The 18,922-nt window shown below is 47.2% G+C and overlaps 1 protein-coding gene across 1 annotated transcript in view; it reads left to right on the top strand.

Annotated features, from left to right (window-relative positions):
• NIPBL (NIPBL cohesin loading factor) overlaps nt 1-18,922 on the top strand; it is a 1,354,860-nt gene that overhangs the window by 964,195 nt on the left and 371,743 nt on the right. Inside the window, 1 exon segment of the mRNA XM_033932779.1 lies at nt 16,491-16,580. Coding sequence (XP_033788670.1) covers nt 16,491-16,580 — 90 coding nt within the window.

Genomic DNA, 18,922 nt, shown 5'->3' with positions numbered 1-18,922 from the left:
CCGGGCTTACCGAAAGGCGGGGGCCCTGGATTACAAGGGCTCACGAGTGCTCATGTTCAACGACTACTCTGTGCGGGTGGCAGCCCAACGCAAGCTCATGGCACCCTCCTGCACAGACCTCCACAACAGAGGTGTTAAATTCGCGCTGGTCTATCCAGCGAAACTCAGGGTCTGGCATGAGGGCAGGACCCTCACCCTTAACAGCGGAGATGAGGCCAAGGCGTTCCTGGCGTCTTTACCCGCCTAATGTCATCCCGAGCCTGATGCAGTTGATCTGAGATCCCTCAGCATCTAAATTCTGCTTTCAAGAGAAGCTGTGCTGGAGTCCCTATGAGCCCGGCTTGCAGAGAGGACACATACTTGACTAATTTCAGCGTGCACCGTGGGGATGCAGGACTCCAACCGTCGCTGAGGAGGTGGGGCCCTTTCCTTCTCCCAACTCGGATCTGGCTCCCGAGCCCGGGTTGAAGGAGCTGCCTGGGTGACCCGCGCATGGCTGAGAGGGGCCTCGGTGCCTGTGTCTCCATACGGACTCCTGCACACTTTTCGGCTACACTCCATTTTGAGGGACCCTACCTGACCTATTCAGCGCTGGTTATCCTGACCAGATCGGGGCCCTTTTGGAGCAGTCCACGGATGCTCTGGAGAGTTCAATTTGGACTTGTTGGTATTACCTTTCTTTGTCCAATGTTTATGTTTTTATTCTGTATCAGGACTATATGACAGGGGAATTATCGGTGGGTGGGGGGGAGGGCTCCGGGCAGGTTGGGGGATAAACTTATGGGAATGTATGCTGGTGGGGAGGGATCAGCATGGGGGGATAGGGTAGGGGGAGGAGGGTTGCTGGTGGGATGTGAGGGGGGGCGTGAGTGGGAGTGTGTGGTTGAGTCCGGGATGTGTGTACGGGGGGGATGTTTGGGGGTATGGGGGGCGGGAATAGGGGGCACAAAGATACCGAGGGCAGCGAAGCTTAGCTGGGAGGCTTCGTTTGGGCCTATCTGCTCCTTCTGCACAGGACCAACTCCTGTCTGGATGGTGGAGAATGGATGAACTCTCACACTCTTGGAGGAATGTTCCCCTCCGGGTTACTGTGCAGCACAATGCTATTCTCTCACTGTTATGGCTGATCTAAGGGTTGTCACCTTTAATGTCGATGGCATCAGGTCCCCAGTAAAGAGATCTCGTATTCTTACCAGCCTGCGTAATTTGAAAGCGGATGTGGCTTTCCTGCAAGAGACCCACCTTACTCAGATTGAACACTCTAAATTGCGGAGAAATTGGGTCGGGGATGTTTACTCCTCCACCTCTGGGGGAAGACGCCGAGGGGTGGCAATTTTGTTTCACAAGAGGTTGCCCTTTGTCTTGCATAAACAACTGACTGATCGGGAGGGGAGATATGTAATTGTGCTGGGGGAACTCTGGGGTTTAAAACTGTTACTCTGTAATTTGTATGCCCCCAACTCTTACTGTCATAAATTCTTCTCCACAGTTCTCTCTCAAATATCGGCTTACCCGGAATACCAGGTGGTCCTGGGGGGAGATATGAATATCACTGCAGTCCCAGGGGTGGATTGCAAACCTCCCAGGGGTAGTTTGAGGGATCATGACAATAAAGGGGTGGGCTTCCTGACACAGCATTTAGGTCTGGTGGACGTCTGGCGGGCATTGCACCCATATGATTCGGATTTTACTTTTTATTCCCATGTACATAAAGTGTACGCCCGCCTGGATTACATATTACTAGATCAAAGGTTGTTCTCTAGGGCTGCTAAGTCGGAGATAGTGGACTCCACGATTTCGGACCACGCTACTGTGGATCTTACCTTGACCCTCGCAGCCGGCAGTAAGGTCTCCTCTTGGAAAATGGCGTTGCACCTGTACCAAGACCAGGAATTCCGGACGTTTCTTAGGGCACGCTGGGCAGACTACCAGGCCACTAATGACACCCCTGACATTGGACCGATATCTTACTGGTATGCCTCCAAGGCAGTTCTGTGGGGGCACGTGATCGCATATACTGCGGCTAAACGCAAGGCCCGGGGAGCAGAGCTCTTGTCCCTCACGAGACAATTGCACGGTTTTCGCAGGGCCCATATCTCTTCTCTCTCGGATAAGGAGAGACAGGAATACAAGACAATACGAGATCGCATTGAGACCTTACTTCATCAACGAGCGGAGCAGACCCTTGCGTTTCAACGGTATAACATGCACAGATGGGGGGGCAAGACAGGGAAACTTCTGGCAAATCTAGTGAGACCATATAAGAAACGTCAACTTATTACAGCAATCCGCGATGCTGGGGGCACTCGGCACGAAGGGGAGAGCCAAATTGCGGAACAATTTGTTAGGTATTATGAGACCCTATATGGTAAGCGACCACTGGATGAGATCGCCCTTAGGGACTTTTTCAGGGGTTTATCACTGCCATGCCTGGAGGAGGATCAGGCCGCATCCTTGAGCCTACCTATAACCGAGGCTGAACTCCGTGTCACCATTCGGTCTCTTAAACTGGCAAAGGCGCCCGGCCCGGATGGGTTTGGACCCGAATACTACCGCATCCTCGAGGATTTGGTGGCACAGCCCCTGAGTGCAATGTATAATGAGGTGGCGAGGACGGGGGGTTCCTTTCCGGATAACATGGCGCACATAGTCCTGCTCCCTAAACCGGGTAAGGACCCGGATCTGGTGGGGTCGTTTCGCCCGATTTCCCTTCTGGATCAGGATGTTAAGCTCCTGGCAGCGACTTTGGCGAGGCGCTTGAATGGTATTCTCCCCGATCTTATTCACCCAGACCAGGTTGGGTTTGTGCCGGGCCGATACGTCTCTATGAACCTGCTGAAGGTCTTGGGGGCGATCCATGATAGGGTAGGAATTGGCGGCCAGGAGGCGGTGGCGGGCCTGGACATGGAGAAAGCCTTCGATAGCATTTCTTGGGATTATCTTTTCTGGGTCCTGCGCCGGGGTGGATTTCAGGGCGAATTTCTGGCCTGGGCATCAGCTTTATACCAGAACCCCAGGGCGCGCTTAATGATAAATGGGGGCTTAACTGAGGACTTCAGATTACAGAGAGGTACGAGACAGGGGTGCCCTCTTTCCCCGCTCCTCTTTCTTTTGGCTATCGAACCCCTCACGGCGAAAATTCGGCAGGATGAGACCATTCAGGGAATCATGGTATGGGGACAGGAATGTAAAATCAGCTTGTTTGCTGATGACATCTTACTCTATGTGGATCAGGTCTCCTTGCATTTGCCCAGAGCTCTGGAGGTGATCCGAGCTTTTGGTGCATTGTCGGGCTTACAAGTTAATTGTAGTAAATCGGAACTACTGTTACTGGCCGGGGGTCGGGCGGAGCCTTGGCATGCGGTGTTACCCATTGCACCCACGACTAAACCGATGAGATATCTTGGAATATACCTCAGCACTGACCTACCTACACTTTATAACGCAAATATCCGCCGACCACTCGAGGCTATTGCAAAACTGTGCCAGGCTTGGCAGGAACTACCGCTGGGGGTTCTGGGTAGGGTGGCCTTGGTAAAAATAGTTCTGGTACCAAAACTCTTGTATCCTTTACAGACCATGCCGCTTTGGCTTACCAGGAGGTTCGAACTGGTTTTCAAATCCACTATCTCCCGTTTCATTTGGAGGTCCCGCACTCCTCGGATAGCGATGTCCAAACTCATCTTGGATAAATCTTTGGGGGGACTCAATGTCCCGGATATTCGGCTTTATAACGTTGCTTCTCTTCTCCGCTGGATCCATGAGGGCTACACAGAGTGCCCACGTTACTCCCCCCGGGGATGGATGGCGGGCTGGAGTGCCCCTTTTCAATTTATGAATCTAATACATCGACAAGAAGATCCTGGGAGGCGATACATCGCTTATTTCCATTTTCTGCGTCCGCTTAGGCTGGCGTGGCGTTGGTGGAGGCGTAGACAGCAACTGCCACCGGACATATCTCCTTTCATATGTCTAGAGGGTAACTCCAGGTTTCCACCGGGCAGGGGTAGATCTGTATTTCAGCAATTTGCGGCCCAAGGATGTATGCTGATGGAAAACCTACTTGATTTGTCTCCTACTGGGTTCCCATCCTTTCAGCAGATACGGGACGTATGGGGCCTTCCTTCATGCTATTTGTTTTCTTACTTTCAAGTACGTCACTACTGGGAGACGGAACGTAGAGGAGCTGCTGGGGCCTGGGACAAGGGGCCTCTGGATATCCTTTTTTCGGCCACCCAGCCCGCAACAAACTCCCTTGCGCACTGGTACCGCATCCTTAAGTCCTCTCTCGCTATATCGGTACTTACCCCAGTGCGCACTTCCTGGGCGCGGGATTTGGGGCAGGATATTTCTGAATCGCAATTCGCGGCCTGCTTTGCTACATTATACTCCTACACTAAATCTGCAGATTTCCAAGAACTCCAGTATAAGATCCTTCACCGGGCTTATTTCACAGCGCAGAGGGGGGCACGCATGGGACTCTGGGATAGCGGTTCCTGTATTAAATGCAGGAGCCGCGTCGGTACCTATATCCATTCCTTTTTGGAGTGCCCTCGGCTGAGTGTGTGGCGGGAAGCCCTCCCCTTATTGGAACAAGCGGTGCAACGTACTGTAGAATGGGACTATGGGTTCATACTCCTGGGTCTGCAGACCTCCCTCCAGGATCAGGGTTTCACCACACCCCAATGCAGATTTTTTTATAACGCTATTCTAGTAGTGAAGAAATTGATATTGACTTATTGGATGTCCGAGGAGCCCCCTCCGATACAACACTGGAGGAGTCGACTTCGGGAGGTGGCTCAGTTTGAAATTCGATCCTATGCTAGAACACCGAGCGTGCTTAAGCAGCACTACGCTGGCTTATGGGTGAGACTGCGGGACCTGGTGCCGTCGTGTGCACGGGAGGGGGAGCGGGGGTCTCCTTAGATCAGATCCTATTCTATGCACCCCTGATTAGTCCTCTGCTGCGCATCCTAAATGATTTTTTACATTCTTTTTTTCTTTCCTATTATACTCTGGTGCCTTAGGGACGGGGGGGGGAGGGAGGGAGATGCTCGGTGATATGAGTGAAAGGTTTGTATGGGACGGATGTTGTAGCGTGCGATTGGTATCCTGAGTTCTGTGTGGTGTCTGGGGGCTATCTGTATGGTACAAAAAAAAAGGTGGGAGATCACTGTTCCAGATGGGCGGCTTAACTTTGCAATTGCACTTAACTGCTTCTGCCCCCGTTGCTTTCATTGTTTTTATTCTATTTTTGTATATTATCTCTGTGCGGGGGCCACTTTGGGGAAGTATTGCTACTGTTCCTGCTTTCCATATGTTCCTGCTTTCCATATGTAATGGACTGATTTTTGTCTTTTTGATGATTAATGTTGTGCCCTGTTGGGCGGTGTATTTTTCACTGTTAATAAACATACGTTTAAAAAAAAAACAACAAGTAATTGGAAAAACCATGATAGAATTAATTATACATTTTGGTGGGTGAATGTGTGTACTACATACAGATACGAACGAATTAACGCAGAATGTAAGGGTTTTAGTGAGGTATTTAATAAAATTTGGAGCCCATTGACTAAATTTGTAAAAACATAATAATGTATTTTCATCATATCTCTTCTTTTCTTTGGTTTATTTATCTTTACACATCAGGGGGGTGGGGGGTTGGAGGGAGGGGAATAAATATTGATAGTGATATTTGAATTACTTTATTCTTTATTTTTATTGTATATTAGGATGTATTATGATATTATTATATGCAGGAAAATGAAATTATTGAATGATATTTATGTTACCTGTATAGATAATAGTGGAATATGTGGAATATATTTTGTTCTTTCATTTGTATGACACTGTTTTTGATTAAAAATCAATAAAGAATTAAAAAAAAAAAAATTAATCCCTTATTTTCTAACCCACTTGCGTCAAACACAAGGCCCGCAGGCCGAATCCGGCCTGCCTGGCCTTTTTATGTAGCCCGCAGCAACGTTCCTGATCTTCCCCTTCTGAGTCCAGCGTGTCCTCCCCTCTGCGCCGGTCCGATGACACCATGCCGGAAAGTCCACCAGCCTCGGCAGCGACTTGGCAGTGCTGTTCATGGCTCGCCCTCCGTCCGGCGCAATCCATCCAGGCGGAAACAGGAAGTTGCATGTCATTGGAGACAGGCCGCGGCAGGCAAAAAGCAGGAGGAGGAGCCACACACAGCACTTCCGAATCGCCGAGGGTGGCAGATTCCCCGGCACGGCAGGAGAGAGGTTGGACCTGGGGTAGTGTAGAGAAAGCGGGAAAAGGTTACTTGAATGGAGAACCGTTGGGAAGAGAAAGGGAGAAATGGTGGACCTGGGGGAGGGAGGCAGGCAGACAGGGGGATGGGATGGGATGGGGGCTGTTGGGAAGAGAAAGGGAGAGAAGTTGAATCTGGAGAAGGAAGGGGATGGAGAAAAGTTAGGCCTGGGGGTGGAAGGGAAAGAGAGATGCAGCATCTCTTCTTTTTTTTCCTTCCATCTTGTTATTCAACATCAAGGGGGGAGGAAAGAAGAACAACAGAAAAGAGACGGAGCAAAATGTTGGACCAAGAGGAGAGAGAGAAGGAAATAGGAGGTTGGGAAAGGAGTGAGATGGGAAATGGGAGAGCTACAGAATAAGAGAAGATGAAAAATTGATAGGTAGCTGAAAATTTAAAAAAGAGAAGGATGAAAAAGAGGGCAAGATTTGAGTGGACAGAGGCAGAAAAGAAAAAAGGAGAAAAGTTGAAAGGAAAAAATAAATATGTTGAAAACAGGGACTGGAGCATGAGAGAAGAGGAGAAAAAAAATGGACAGCAGACACTGGAAAGAGAATTAGAAGATAGACAAAATCAGAAAGAGAAACCTGGACCAAAAGCAAAATGACCAGACAACAAAAGGTAGAAAAAATTTTATTTTCTATTTTGTAATTATAATATGTCAGATTTGAAATATGTATCCTGCCAGAGCTGGTAGACCGCAAGCGTGAACTAGGACCTAAAAGAGAGGAAAAGTATTTTTTATTTATTTTGTAGCCGGCGTGGGGTTGGAGAGGTTGTATCCCTATGCTTCTACTAAGACTAACCCCCTCCTTTTCTGGCGTGCAGCATGGGTTTTGGTGCCAGCGATTGATCCAACGCTCACAGAAGTCCTGTGAGCATTGGAGCCGTCACCGGCGCTGGGGCCCACACTGCGCGGCAGCAAAGGAGGGGGCAAGTATCTTAATAAAAAATCCAGCCCACGATTTAGCCTGCATTTTACATTTTGGCCCCTTATGTGATTTGAGTTTGACACCCCTGTTTTAACCTCTATATTAATGCAATGTGTCTAGTAGTTCTAAAGATTAGGGTTATGCACCTGAACCCACAAGTTGCTTGCAGAATGATAACACTCATATTTAAACTCTGCCTCCTTCTCAATAGGCTTGCTCCTTCCCCTTCAGTTTTTCTTCTGCAAGCAAGTTGCTCAGATGTGTTTCTGATCTGTTCTGTGGTTTTATTATTTTCAGGTTTATTTCTGTCATTTTAAGTTTGAAGCTTTGTTCCCAGAGGTTTCCTTTTGTTAGAACCACTGCCTTGGAGAAGGCGCAGACTCACATGGTAGAAGCCTGCTGCTAGCAGGATCAGCCCTTGGGGACACTTGACTAACTAGTCTGCTGTAATATTTTTTTGAACTTCGGGGCCATCCCTGATTTATCAGGAAAGCTGTCTGTTTGGCTGCTTCCCGGCTTGACCGGGATTAATAGTGGGCCAGCTGCGTGGTTTTCACCCTGTCATGGTGAGAGAGTTTCTGGGGATTGAGGCTTAGTCCAACATCAGTCCAACTGGCAGCCCAAAGACCCAAGTTCTTAGAGTGAACCTTTGAAGCAGAGTTTCTTCTCCATTTGTTCCAGCTGCACTTCTGAGCTGAGGCATGCAAACACCACATGGCACAGTGAGTAAGGTTATTATAGCCTATGGAGAAAATCAGGAGGAGGGCTATCTGAAAAAGTTATTTTTTTAAGGTTTCTGGAGCCAGGCTGGGGTCCCTCTCCTCCAAAACCCCTTTCCTTGTACTTCAGGGGAGCCCTCCCAGGCCATTTTTGGCACAAATTCACTGGCAGCGACCATCTTAGGTTTTAAACAATATTTTATTCTTAATCCTCTATCTACCTCTATCATGCCAGGTTTGTGCTGGATGGTCAGCCAAAGAGCATATGTGTGCCGCATGCTGCAGGGCATGTGGGGGAGGGGCAGGAGACTTGGGTTCAACCTTCTATGAATTCTCCAGGGCTGGGGATCTGCAGACGGCTCAATTCTGGAGGAAGAGGCCCTTGCCAGAGCCCTCCAAAGGAGATTTGGTGAAACACAGATGCGTGAACACTTTGGAGCCTAGGAGGACCTTCAAGAAGTTCCTGTTGAGGTCATCAAGACTCCCTGTGCAAGGCTTCACCCCAAATTTTGTGAACCTAATGTGGAATTCTTATTTAAACTGCCAGGGTCCCCCAGTGTCTGCTGAAGGCATGACAGTTATGGCAGCACCAGGGATTGATCCTCAGTCTGTGCCACATGCAGACGAGGACCCAGAGTTGGACCAGAGGACCCAGAGTTGGAACAGTGGGTCCAGTCTGACATCGACTGGGAGGATAGAAGGTCTGATTCCATGCCATTATTGTCCCAGGATACAGTTTCCCTGGCAGAGTTTGGTTCTCTGTATGAGACCAGCGGACAAGAATCAGTGGTGGCCCTGGACCAGAGGAAAAACCCTACAGTGTGGCAACTGTTAAAGGCATCGGTGCTCCTGGGCATAATAGCTAATTTGCTGCGTGAATTGCAGCTGGAATTTCTTCTAGCCTCCACATCACAGTGCTCAATTATGAGTGGCTCAGTGACTTTGACACGTTCTTTCCCTCACATCCTGACATTACAAAGCTAGTCACTGACCACTGGGAGTATCCAGAGGGGTCACTGCAAGTGGTCAAGACTATGACCAAGCTTTACCCCATGGCTCTGGATTTTCAACAGCTGTTTGTTCAGCCGAAGGCGAATTCACTGGTAGCACAGGTCACCAAGTGGACTCCCTCGCCAAGTGAAGGAGGTGTGATGTTGAAGGATATTCGAGACTATAAGGTAGACGTGGTTCTCAACAGGGAATTTGAAGCTTTAACCTTAGGAATTAAAACAGTAGCCATGACTTACTTTGTGGCACATGCTTGCCACGCTCGGGTCCTGGCCTCGGAGGAAGACGAAGACCCTCAGATGATCCTTTCTGGAGTGAATTATGTAGCAGGCACTCTGTATGACATCATAAAGAGTCATGAACAAGGTGTCAACCTACTATCTCTCCGCCCAATGGATTTTCTGGATCAGTCAATGGACAGGAGACTCAGCTTCAGAGGTTACCCTCAGCAGACTTCCCTTTAAGGGGTAGATACTGTTAGGAGAAAGGGTTTTGACCTAATGGCCCATGTTATGGACCATAACCCTAAGGCCTTGGCAGACAGCGGACCCCAGGCGGTTCAGGACGAAGACATTTTTGAGGCTCTCAAAGATTCTGTTCTTACGTGGGACGTCAAACAACACAGAGTATCTATCGGGTCACAACAGGTTTAGCGGGGCAGAAGGCAGTAACACTCTTGACTCTCAGCCTCCAAGAATTTGCAAATCTTTGGGTCCAAGAGGTTGTTCAAGATCGGGTTCTGGGCTCCTCCTTCTGAACCTTTCGGGCAATGGTGCAAAGACTCCTGGATCTTTGCAACATAGAGCCAGTTCCAGATGAAGACTCAGGTTCGTGCAGATACTCCATATACTTCATGGTACCAAAGAGAGTCTCAGAAAACTGAAGGCCAATTCTGGACCTGAAGTCTGTCATTGCTGCACTGAAAGTACCACATGAGGACCATTCAGTCATTGTGGCAGTGGCACCTGGGGAATTTCTTGCCTCTCTCGATTTGATGGAGGCTTATCTCCACATTTCTGTTTTTCTGGTCACATTTCCATTTTTCCAGCTCAGGTACTTGCGGTTCTATGTACTTGAGGAGCATTTCTAATTCTCCGCTCTCCCCTTTGGCCTTGTCATGGTGCCTGACATCTTTACCAAGATGATGATGATGGTGGTAGCAGCTCACCTGCGCAATACAGTGATCCAAGTATACCCTTATTTGAACGATTGGTTAATCAGGGCCTCGTCCAAGGAAGAAGGCGAATGGTCCAACTCCTGCAGTACTTGGGATGAATAGTCAACTTTAAGAAGAGTCACTTGGAGCTGACACAGCACTTTTGGCACAGCTGTAGGCCAGGTTTTTTTTCCAGAGTCACACAGACAAAGGCTCCATAAGCAGATATCAGACCTACTACTGAGTCTGGCTCTTGACAGCGTGGCATTATCTTCAGGTCCTGGGGTCGATGGTGACAGCCATAGAGGTGGTCCCTTGGGTCAAGGCACATAGCAGACCCCTTCAAGACTTTCTCCTATCCCACTGGTCTCCTCAGGCAGGCTTGCTTCAGCAGTCGCTTCCATGAACACTGGAAGTGAGGAACAGCTTATGGGATGGTTGCAGATAGTTTCCCTCTCAAAGGGCATGTCACTCCATATATCCTCCTTGGAGATTCTAATGACCAATGCCAGCTTTTACAGTTTAGGGGGTCATTGCAACGGTCACCCAGTTCAGGGTCGTTGGGCCCTGACCCAACAAAGGTGGTCTATAAATCACCTGTAACTCAGAGCTATTTGGTTGGCATTTCATGCTCTGGAGAAGTCCCTGGAAGGCAAGGCAGTCAGGGTATTCTCACACATTGCAACAGCAGTGGCCTAATCAATCAACAAGGAGGCACCAAGAGCAAAATTCTGCAAGTTTATTTGTCAAAATTGAAACAATATTTTTGCTAATTATTATCCATATTGCATTTAAAACATTTAAATAAAATGGTTTTCTTCTACCTTCGTTGTCTAGATGTTTTATTTTTCCATCATTTTGGTACCCGTTTCTTTTTTCTGCTTTCCTGCCATCTGCTAATTCTCTCCTCCAAGTGGCTGCTATTAATTTGTCTTTTCTCCTCTCTCCTGTCTATTCCCTCACTACATCTGCCTCTGACATATTGATCATTCCTTTTTAACTCTTTTATGCCTTTTTTAACCCTTCTTCTTTACTTTTTCATTTTTCAGTTACCTATCAAATTTTCATCTTCTCTCTTATTCCCCATATTATTCTTTCTCAGCCCTCCATTCCCTTTCATTTTCAACATATCCCATTACCATATTTCTACCTCTATAATATCTGTCCTCTCATTTGTTTCCTTACCACTTTATCCTCCCCCTCAGGGTTCTGCCATTCTCAGCGTCTTCCTTCCTCCACCCTTATAGCCCAGCATCTGCTCCCTCTTCCTTACCTTCCCACCCTTGCAGCCTGAAATTTCCCTCCTGCATTCTCCCCATTGGTCCAGCATTTCTCCCACTCTCTTCCCTCACTCCCATTGCCAGGAATCTCTCTATCACTCAATTCTGCTCCTGGATAATAAAATTCCTAGAATCAAATGGGTTACAATATCTGAGGCAACATAGTTTTACTAAAGGTAAATCGTGCCAAACAAATCTGATTGAATTTTTTGATTGGGTGACCGGAGAATTGGATTAAGGGCATATGCTAGATGTAATTTACTTAGACTTCAGCAAAGCCTTTGACACAGTTCCTCATAGAAAGCTCTTGAGCAAATTTGACAGGCTAAAGTTAGGACCCAAAGTGGTGAACTGGATTAGATACTGGTTAATGGAGGGTGGTGGTTAATGGAATTTGCTCAGAGGAGGGAAAGGTCAGTAGTGGAGTCCCTCAGGGATCAGTGCTGGGGCCGATCCTATTCAATATATTTGTGCGACATTGCCGAAGGGTTAAAAGGAAAAGTTTGCCTTTTTCCTTATGATACCAAGATTTGTAACAGAGTAGACAACGAGGAAGGAGTGGAAAACATGAGAAAGGATCTGCAAAAGTTAGAGGAATGGTCTAATATCTGGCAACTAAAATTCAGTGCAAAGAAGTGCAGAGGGATGCATTTGGGGATTAGAAATCGGAAGGAGCTGTATGTACTGGGAGTTGAGAGGCACGGATGGGGAGAGGGTCCTTGGGGGATAGTGTCTGAACATCTAAAGACAAAGAAACAGTGTGATAAGGCGGTGGCTGTTGCTAGAAGGATACTAGGCTGTATAGAGAGAGGTGTGACCAGTTGAAGAAAGAAGGTGTTGATGCCCCTGTGCAGGTCTTTGGTGAGGCCCCACTTGGAGTATTGTGTTCAATTTTGGAGACCGTATCTGGCAAAGGACATAAAAAGACTTAAAGCAGTCCAGAGGAAGGTGACGAAAATGGTATGAGGTTTGCGCCAGAAGACGTATAAGGAGAGACTGGAAGCCTTGAATATGTATATCCTAGAGCAGGGGTGTCAAACTTAATCACATAAGGGTCTGAAATCTGAAAAAAAGGCTAAGTTGCGGGCCAAATTTTTAATTAAGATACTTAGGGGTCCTCTTATTAAGGTACGCTAACCAATTTAGCATGTGCTAAATATGCACCTTAATAAAAGGACTCCTAAGTGACTAAGGCGTAGTCTTAGTAGAAGTATAGGGTTACAATGTCTCCAACCGCACGCCGGCTCTGTGGTGTAAACAAAATTTTTAAAAAAGACTTTTCCTCTCTGTTAGGTCCTAGTTCACGCTCGCTGTCTAACACCAGCTCTGGCAGGATCACATTTCAAATCTGACATATTGTAATTACTAACCAGAAAATCAAATTATTTTTTCTACCTTTTGATGGCCCCAGGCTCTGGTTGTCTTCTAATAACTCGCTTGCCAGGGTCTCCTTCTTTCTCCATACTAACCATCCATCTTCCATCTCTGTCCTCCCCTTCCGTTTCCTTCCCTCCCCCGGAGGTCTGGCATCATTCCATTTTTTTCATCTCCATCCCCGCAGTTGCAACGATGGACCCCACCATCCCCAGATCCACCATTTCTCCTTTCTCAACTACCCTTCCATCCAGCATCTCTCCCTTCTTCCCCACCACCATCTCTCTCTTTCCCTTCCCAACTACCCTCCTATCCAGTATCTCTATCCCCCCCTTCTCCAACTTCTCTCCCTTTCTGTTCCTTCCCTCCCTCCATCCCATTGTCCACCATCTCTCTCCCTCTCCTCTGTTTTATTTCTTCACCATCCACCCCCCTCCCCTCAGTCCGGCATATGCACTTCTGGACCCTTCCTTCTCTCCCTCCAGGTACTTCTACACCAGGGCCCAACCCCTGTCCCGAAGGCCTGCATGTTTTCCCCCTTCTTCTTCCTGATCTCACCTTCAGATTTGGCCCACCGTTCCTACCCTCCATCCTTCCTGGCTTCCTGGTCTCCTCTTCAAAGCACCCTGCTGAGGATCGCTAGCCAGCTGTAGCGAACCTCGGTAGCACGTTCCCTCTGCTGCAGTCCTGCCCCTCCTCTGATGTACAAGATTGCATCAGAGGGAACATGCTACCGAGGTTGACAGCAGCCTGCGAGGTTTGCTACAGCCGGCCGGCGATCCTCAGCAGGCTACTTTAAAGAGGAGACTTGGAGAAGGCAAACACGAGTGAAGAGCAGCGACAGTGGTTCTGTAAATGTCTGGTGGGCCAATGTTTAATACACTGCGGGCCAGATTTGGCCCGCGGGCCAGAGTTTGACATGTCTGCCCTAGTGGAAAGGAGGTATAGGAGAGAGATGATTCAGACGTTCAAATACTTGAAAGGTAGTAACGTAGAACAAAATATTTTCCAGAGAAAGGAAAATGGTAAAACCAGAGGGCATAATTTGAGGTTGAGGGGTGGTAGACTCAAGAGTAATGTTAGGAAATTCTTATTTTCGGAGAGGGTGGTTGATGCATGGAATGTGCTTCTGAGGGAGGTGGTGGAGAAGAAAATGGTGACAAAGTTCAATCAAGCATGGGATGAACACAGAGGATCTCTAATCAGAAAATAATGGGTATATATTGAAGGAATTAAGGCCAGTACTAGGCAGGCTTGCACAGTCTGTGTCCCATATATGAACATTCAATTGAAGATGGGCTGAGGAGGGCTTTGATTGCTGGGATGGTTAAGTTGGGCTGGAGTGAGCTTTGACGGAGACTCCAGTAGATAGAACTTAAGCACACTACCGGGTAGGGCTCTGGGTTTCTGGCCCAGAAATATCTAAGGGCATGTTTTACAAAGCCGCGCAGTAACAGCCCCGAAGCCCGTTAAATCTCTATGGGCTTCGGGACCATTACTGCTCTGCAGCCGCTAGCGCAGCTTTGTAAAACAGGTCCTAAGAAAAAGGGAGATTTAAAGTAGAGAATGACAAGGTGGTTGCTACCCCCAGCTAGTTGCGGGTAACCCGCCAAAATGGTGACCAAAGAAAAGGTCACTATGAGATCGGGGACAAGGCCATTCACCGCCCCATGGAACAGTGAATGATTAGCACGCGCGGTGAACGAGCGTTCAATCCGGCAGCCCCCTCTCTCCCGCCGGCCGGCCGGCCATGCATCTCCCTCCCTCCTTTTCCCTTACCTTCTCTTGTTGAAACTGGCGATTTCTATAAGGCTATGTGCTGTATTACAGCCGGAGCCTTGAAGTTGCGTCGCGTTGCCTGCTGGAGAAGTCTCCTCTGACGCAACTTTCTGTTTCCGGTTGCATCGGAGAGACTTTTCTAGCAGGCAACCCGACGCTATTTCAAGGCTCCGGCTGTAATTCTATAAGGCGCATAGCCTTATAGAAATCGCCAGTTTCGCCACAAGAGAAGGTAAGGGAAAAGGAGGGAGGGAGATGCACGGCTGGCCGGCGGGTGGGAGCTGCTGGACCGCTTGAAGGGTGCTGGGGGTGGAGAGATGGAGAGGAGAAGACGCTGAAGGCAGGGACGGGGCAGTGAAAGGGACAGCGGGGATGACGACGGGGCGGTGAAGGGGACGGCAGAGACGGGGACAGGGCAGTGAAGAGGATAGTGGTCCAGGGACGGGGCAGTGACGGGGACAGAATTTTTCCCTGTGTCATTCTCCAATTTAAATTGAATGATTAATTTATGGAGCATATATGGTTGAGCAGACTGGATGGACCATTCAGGTCTATCTGCCGTCATTTACTACGTTACTATGGTTGTCAGTACCAACTTTACTGCTTCGGGAAAGGAGGGAGGGGGTTGTCAGGTTCTACTGCTTCAGGAATGGAGGGAGGAAGGGGTTGTCAGGACCGGCTCTGCTACTTTGAGAACGGAGGGAGGACGTGAGGGTGGGTTGTTAATACCGCTTCAGGAATGGAGATAGGTAGATTTGTAGTTCTTCAGGAGCTGGAGGGAGAAAGGGGTGGTCATTGGGTCAGGAGCACCACTTTGGATGTTGTCTTAGGAGTGCGGAAGACAATTTTTTTTTTCTGGTTGGTTGAGAGTGCTGGTTATTTGAATACTGGTTAACTGAGATTCTACTGTATATGTGTATGTATATCTTATCTATATATACATATAGATATACTGTATATGGATATAGATATGTACTAAGCACATAGACTTACAAAGTTTCATAGTAATATATATAACTTTATAAGTCTGTGTACTTTGAAAATGAGCCTCCACTATTTTAAGTATTAATAAAAAGAAATTAGTGCTTTTTCTTTTCTGATTAACAAATCTTTTTGGGGCCTGTATACTAAATAATAGTTTGTGATAAGGGCATGGTGGCAGACAGTAGTGCACCCTAATTGATGTTAGCATGCAGTTTTGTAAATAGGTCCCTTTACTTGTTTCACAAATAATAAAATAAAATGCTGTAAACATTCAAAAGTGTTAAGTTTCAAGTTTGTTTATGTGATATACCGCAAATACAACCACAGTTAGTCTAACCGGTTTACAATAATAATATATTATTAAACGAAAATTAAAACAAAAACTAAAAAGATATAACAAGGGAGGCCAAAAAAAAAAAAAAAAATCAACCAACATACAAACAAAAATGGGTACAAGGGGGATAAAGAAAGGGAAGGCTACAATAAAAACAGAAAGGTTGGGGAAGGGAAGGAGTAGAACAAAAGGTAAATCACAGTGAAATTCTGCCCAAACAATTAAGGATATAAGCTAAGAAGTCAAGAAGAAAGGGTGCCAGAAGGCCTTGAGCATGCACAGATGCTCAAGGCCCAGCCCAGGCAAGAGGCAGGATCTTCAAGCACCGACACATCCTGTGAGTTGGTGCTGTGTGCCGGTGCCAGATCGGGGTAAGAGCTTGTGTTTGGGTGGCCAATTCTCGGTGGGGGGGGATGACGGTTCTCGGGTGGGGGGTGCAATCGAGTCAACGCTCGGTTTGCAAGACACGATTTGCTTGAGTGTTTTGCTCGTCTTGCAAAACACTCTCAAACCGCGTTACTCGCAAACTGAGGTTTGACTGTACAATATATGGTATTTTAATTTGAATAGTTAACCAGCATTCATATTTGTAAATAAGTCTATAATTGCACTGGTATTTCATGAATATATCTTGCTATATTCAGGTATCTGGAGGTGGTGATGAAATTCAGCAGCTACAAAAGGCCCTGCTAGATTACTTGGATGAGAACACTGAAACTGATCCATCATTGGTGGTAGGTTTCTGTTATCTGGATTTTGTTTTATCCCCAGTTTCTTGTTATCTTAATGGTTAGTTGTTAAATCACATATGCTTATGCACCCTAATTGTTCTGTTTTTTCATGTAACCCATTGGTGATTGGCATTTTAGGATTATTAATAGTACTATATAAATGTTTCTATAGTTTGCTACTATCTATGTCACAATGACTCGAGATCTCATGAGAATCTCGGAGAGGATGAGATCCAGAAGGCCTGAGCATGTGCAAATGCTCAAGGCTCAGCAGCAGACCGGCAGCAGGCACTTTCTATCACCGGTGGTGCAGGGGTAAGGTCTGGGCCAGTCGGGGAGAGGGGGGGTAAGAGGCGATAGCAGCGCCGGTGGCCTCGGGTGGAGCATGGGAGTCGGGGTGCGTCCGGCAGGAGTGAGCCAGCACTTGAGAGTCCCAGCAGAGGGGGTAGTGGCATCCGGTGGGGGGGCAGCATCCGGGAGCAGCAGAGCCAACAGTGTCTAGTCGGGCTCTGTGGCGGCGGCGGCGTTTGCTTAGCCAGCACCACCCGCAGTGAGAGGCAGCGAACAGCAGCAGAGGAGGAGAATTGGAGGAGCCTCGTGGATGGGTCTGTGGCAGAGGCAGCGGTGGAGGCGTCCCTAATGGTAATTAAGTTTTTGGGGATGTGGAACGAATTGTTCAAGTTTACACTAACTCTTATGGGAAAAGTTGCTTTGATATACGAGTGTTTTGGTTTAAGAGCATGCTTCTGGAACGAATTATGCTTGTAAACCAAGGTACCACTGTAAATTAAAATGGTTAGCAATACATTTACTTTATGACACTATAGGTACCTGACCTACACAATCTTAGTCCTCAACAAATGATCTTTAGAACTGTTATTCACTAACTCTGAACTTTGTTTATTCCACTCAATCTGTAATACCTTTTAATCACTGTAAACTGCATAGAACTTCAGAGTCCTGCGGTATATAAACTGTTATTATTCTAGGGTTCCTTTTACGAAGCCGCGTTAGCAGTTTAACGCGCGTAATAACGTGCGCTAATTTGCCGGCCGCGCTAGCCGCTACCGCCTCCTCTTGAACAGGCGGTAGTTTTTTGGCTAGCTTGGAGGGTTAGCGCATGATAAAAAATCGCATGCGATAAAGCCGCTAACCAGGGCAGGATTAACCAATAGGCTAAGTAGGCACGTGCCTAGGGCCCGAAATGGTAAGGGGAGCCCGATGAAGAAGTGCATCAACATTGTTTTTTTCCAAACGGAGATGGGCCCCCTCCAGCATCGATCAGCAATGTGGGCCCCCCCCCCACCCCCCATCGACAGAAAGTAAGACAAGCAAGCAACACAGGTAAGAAAGGCAACGGGAATTGTAATTGTGCAAACAGTGCTGCTTACCCAAAGCTTCTTTCTGACGCAGCTTCCTGTTTCCGCCTGGGTGCATGGTGGGGTGGGACGGGGCAGGGTGCCCTGTGTACTTGTGTGCCTAAGGGCCCTCGACGAATTAATCCTGCCCTGCCGCTAACGCAGCTTCATAAAAGGAGCCCATAGTGTAAGAAAAATAATCTTAATGTGTGTTAATTCAAGTAGCTGAACACTTGTATTTTTATAACACCATATTTTTAAATTCAGACTATTCTTTCTTGTGCTGAAACATCCTGAGCCACAATGAAGGAACACAAATGCATAGCCTTGGTCTTAATTCTTTCACAATATGCAGTCATAGTACAATAACAGGTCAGCAGAACTTATGAAGATTAAAAAAATGTGTGATAGTGAATTGTAATATAAAGTCAGCTGCAGTCTATATTGGAGACAACATAGAATGCGTTATAAAAGCCATCATACTCTTAACATTTCATTTTCTGCTGTTTAAAAGATACAGTTCAGAATGTATTAAAGGAAGAGTTTGTGTTACTGATCTACACAACATTTCACTTTCACGTGAAAGAAAAAATTTTGATTGCATAAGTCTTCATACCTCTTGACATTTCACGAAACATACATACATGCACACATATATTATTCTTGGCAGAATTCTACATGACTGTGCAACACAGAAGTTCTTCAGAATTGCACAGTCACGCAGAATTCCCCTTTTCCTGTGCAGAATCTCCTTCGGCTACAGTGTCAGCTTCATCGGGTTTCAGTATTGGCATTGATTCTCACACACTGCTTGCTACTAACCCAAAAGCGCCTCCGTCTTTTGTTCTTTTGCAGCAATAAATCACAAGTACTTTGGGATGTCAACCAACTTTGCCCAGCCAGATAGCTTTACCCATTCTCTTTGGATAAATCTAGCTGTTAAGCTTGGATAGATATTATCTGTGAGCTAAGTTTTTTTCAAGTCTT

Source organism: Geotrypetes seraphini, chromosome 1 (genome assembly GCF_902459505.1).
Source record: "Geotrypetes seraphini chromosome 1, aGeoSer1.1, whole genome shotgun sequence".
Classification (NCBI taxonomy): Eukaryota; Metazoa; Chordata; class Amphibia; order Gymnophiona; family Dermophiidae; genus Geotrypetes; species Geotrypetes seraphini.
The sequence above is the reverse complement of the archived record's forward strand: the minus strand, read 5'-3'. Positions and strand labels throughout refer to the sequence as shown.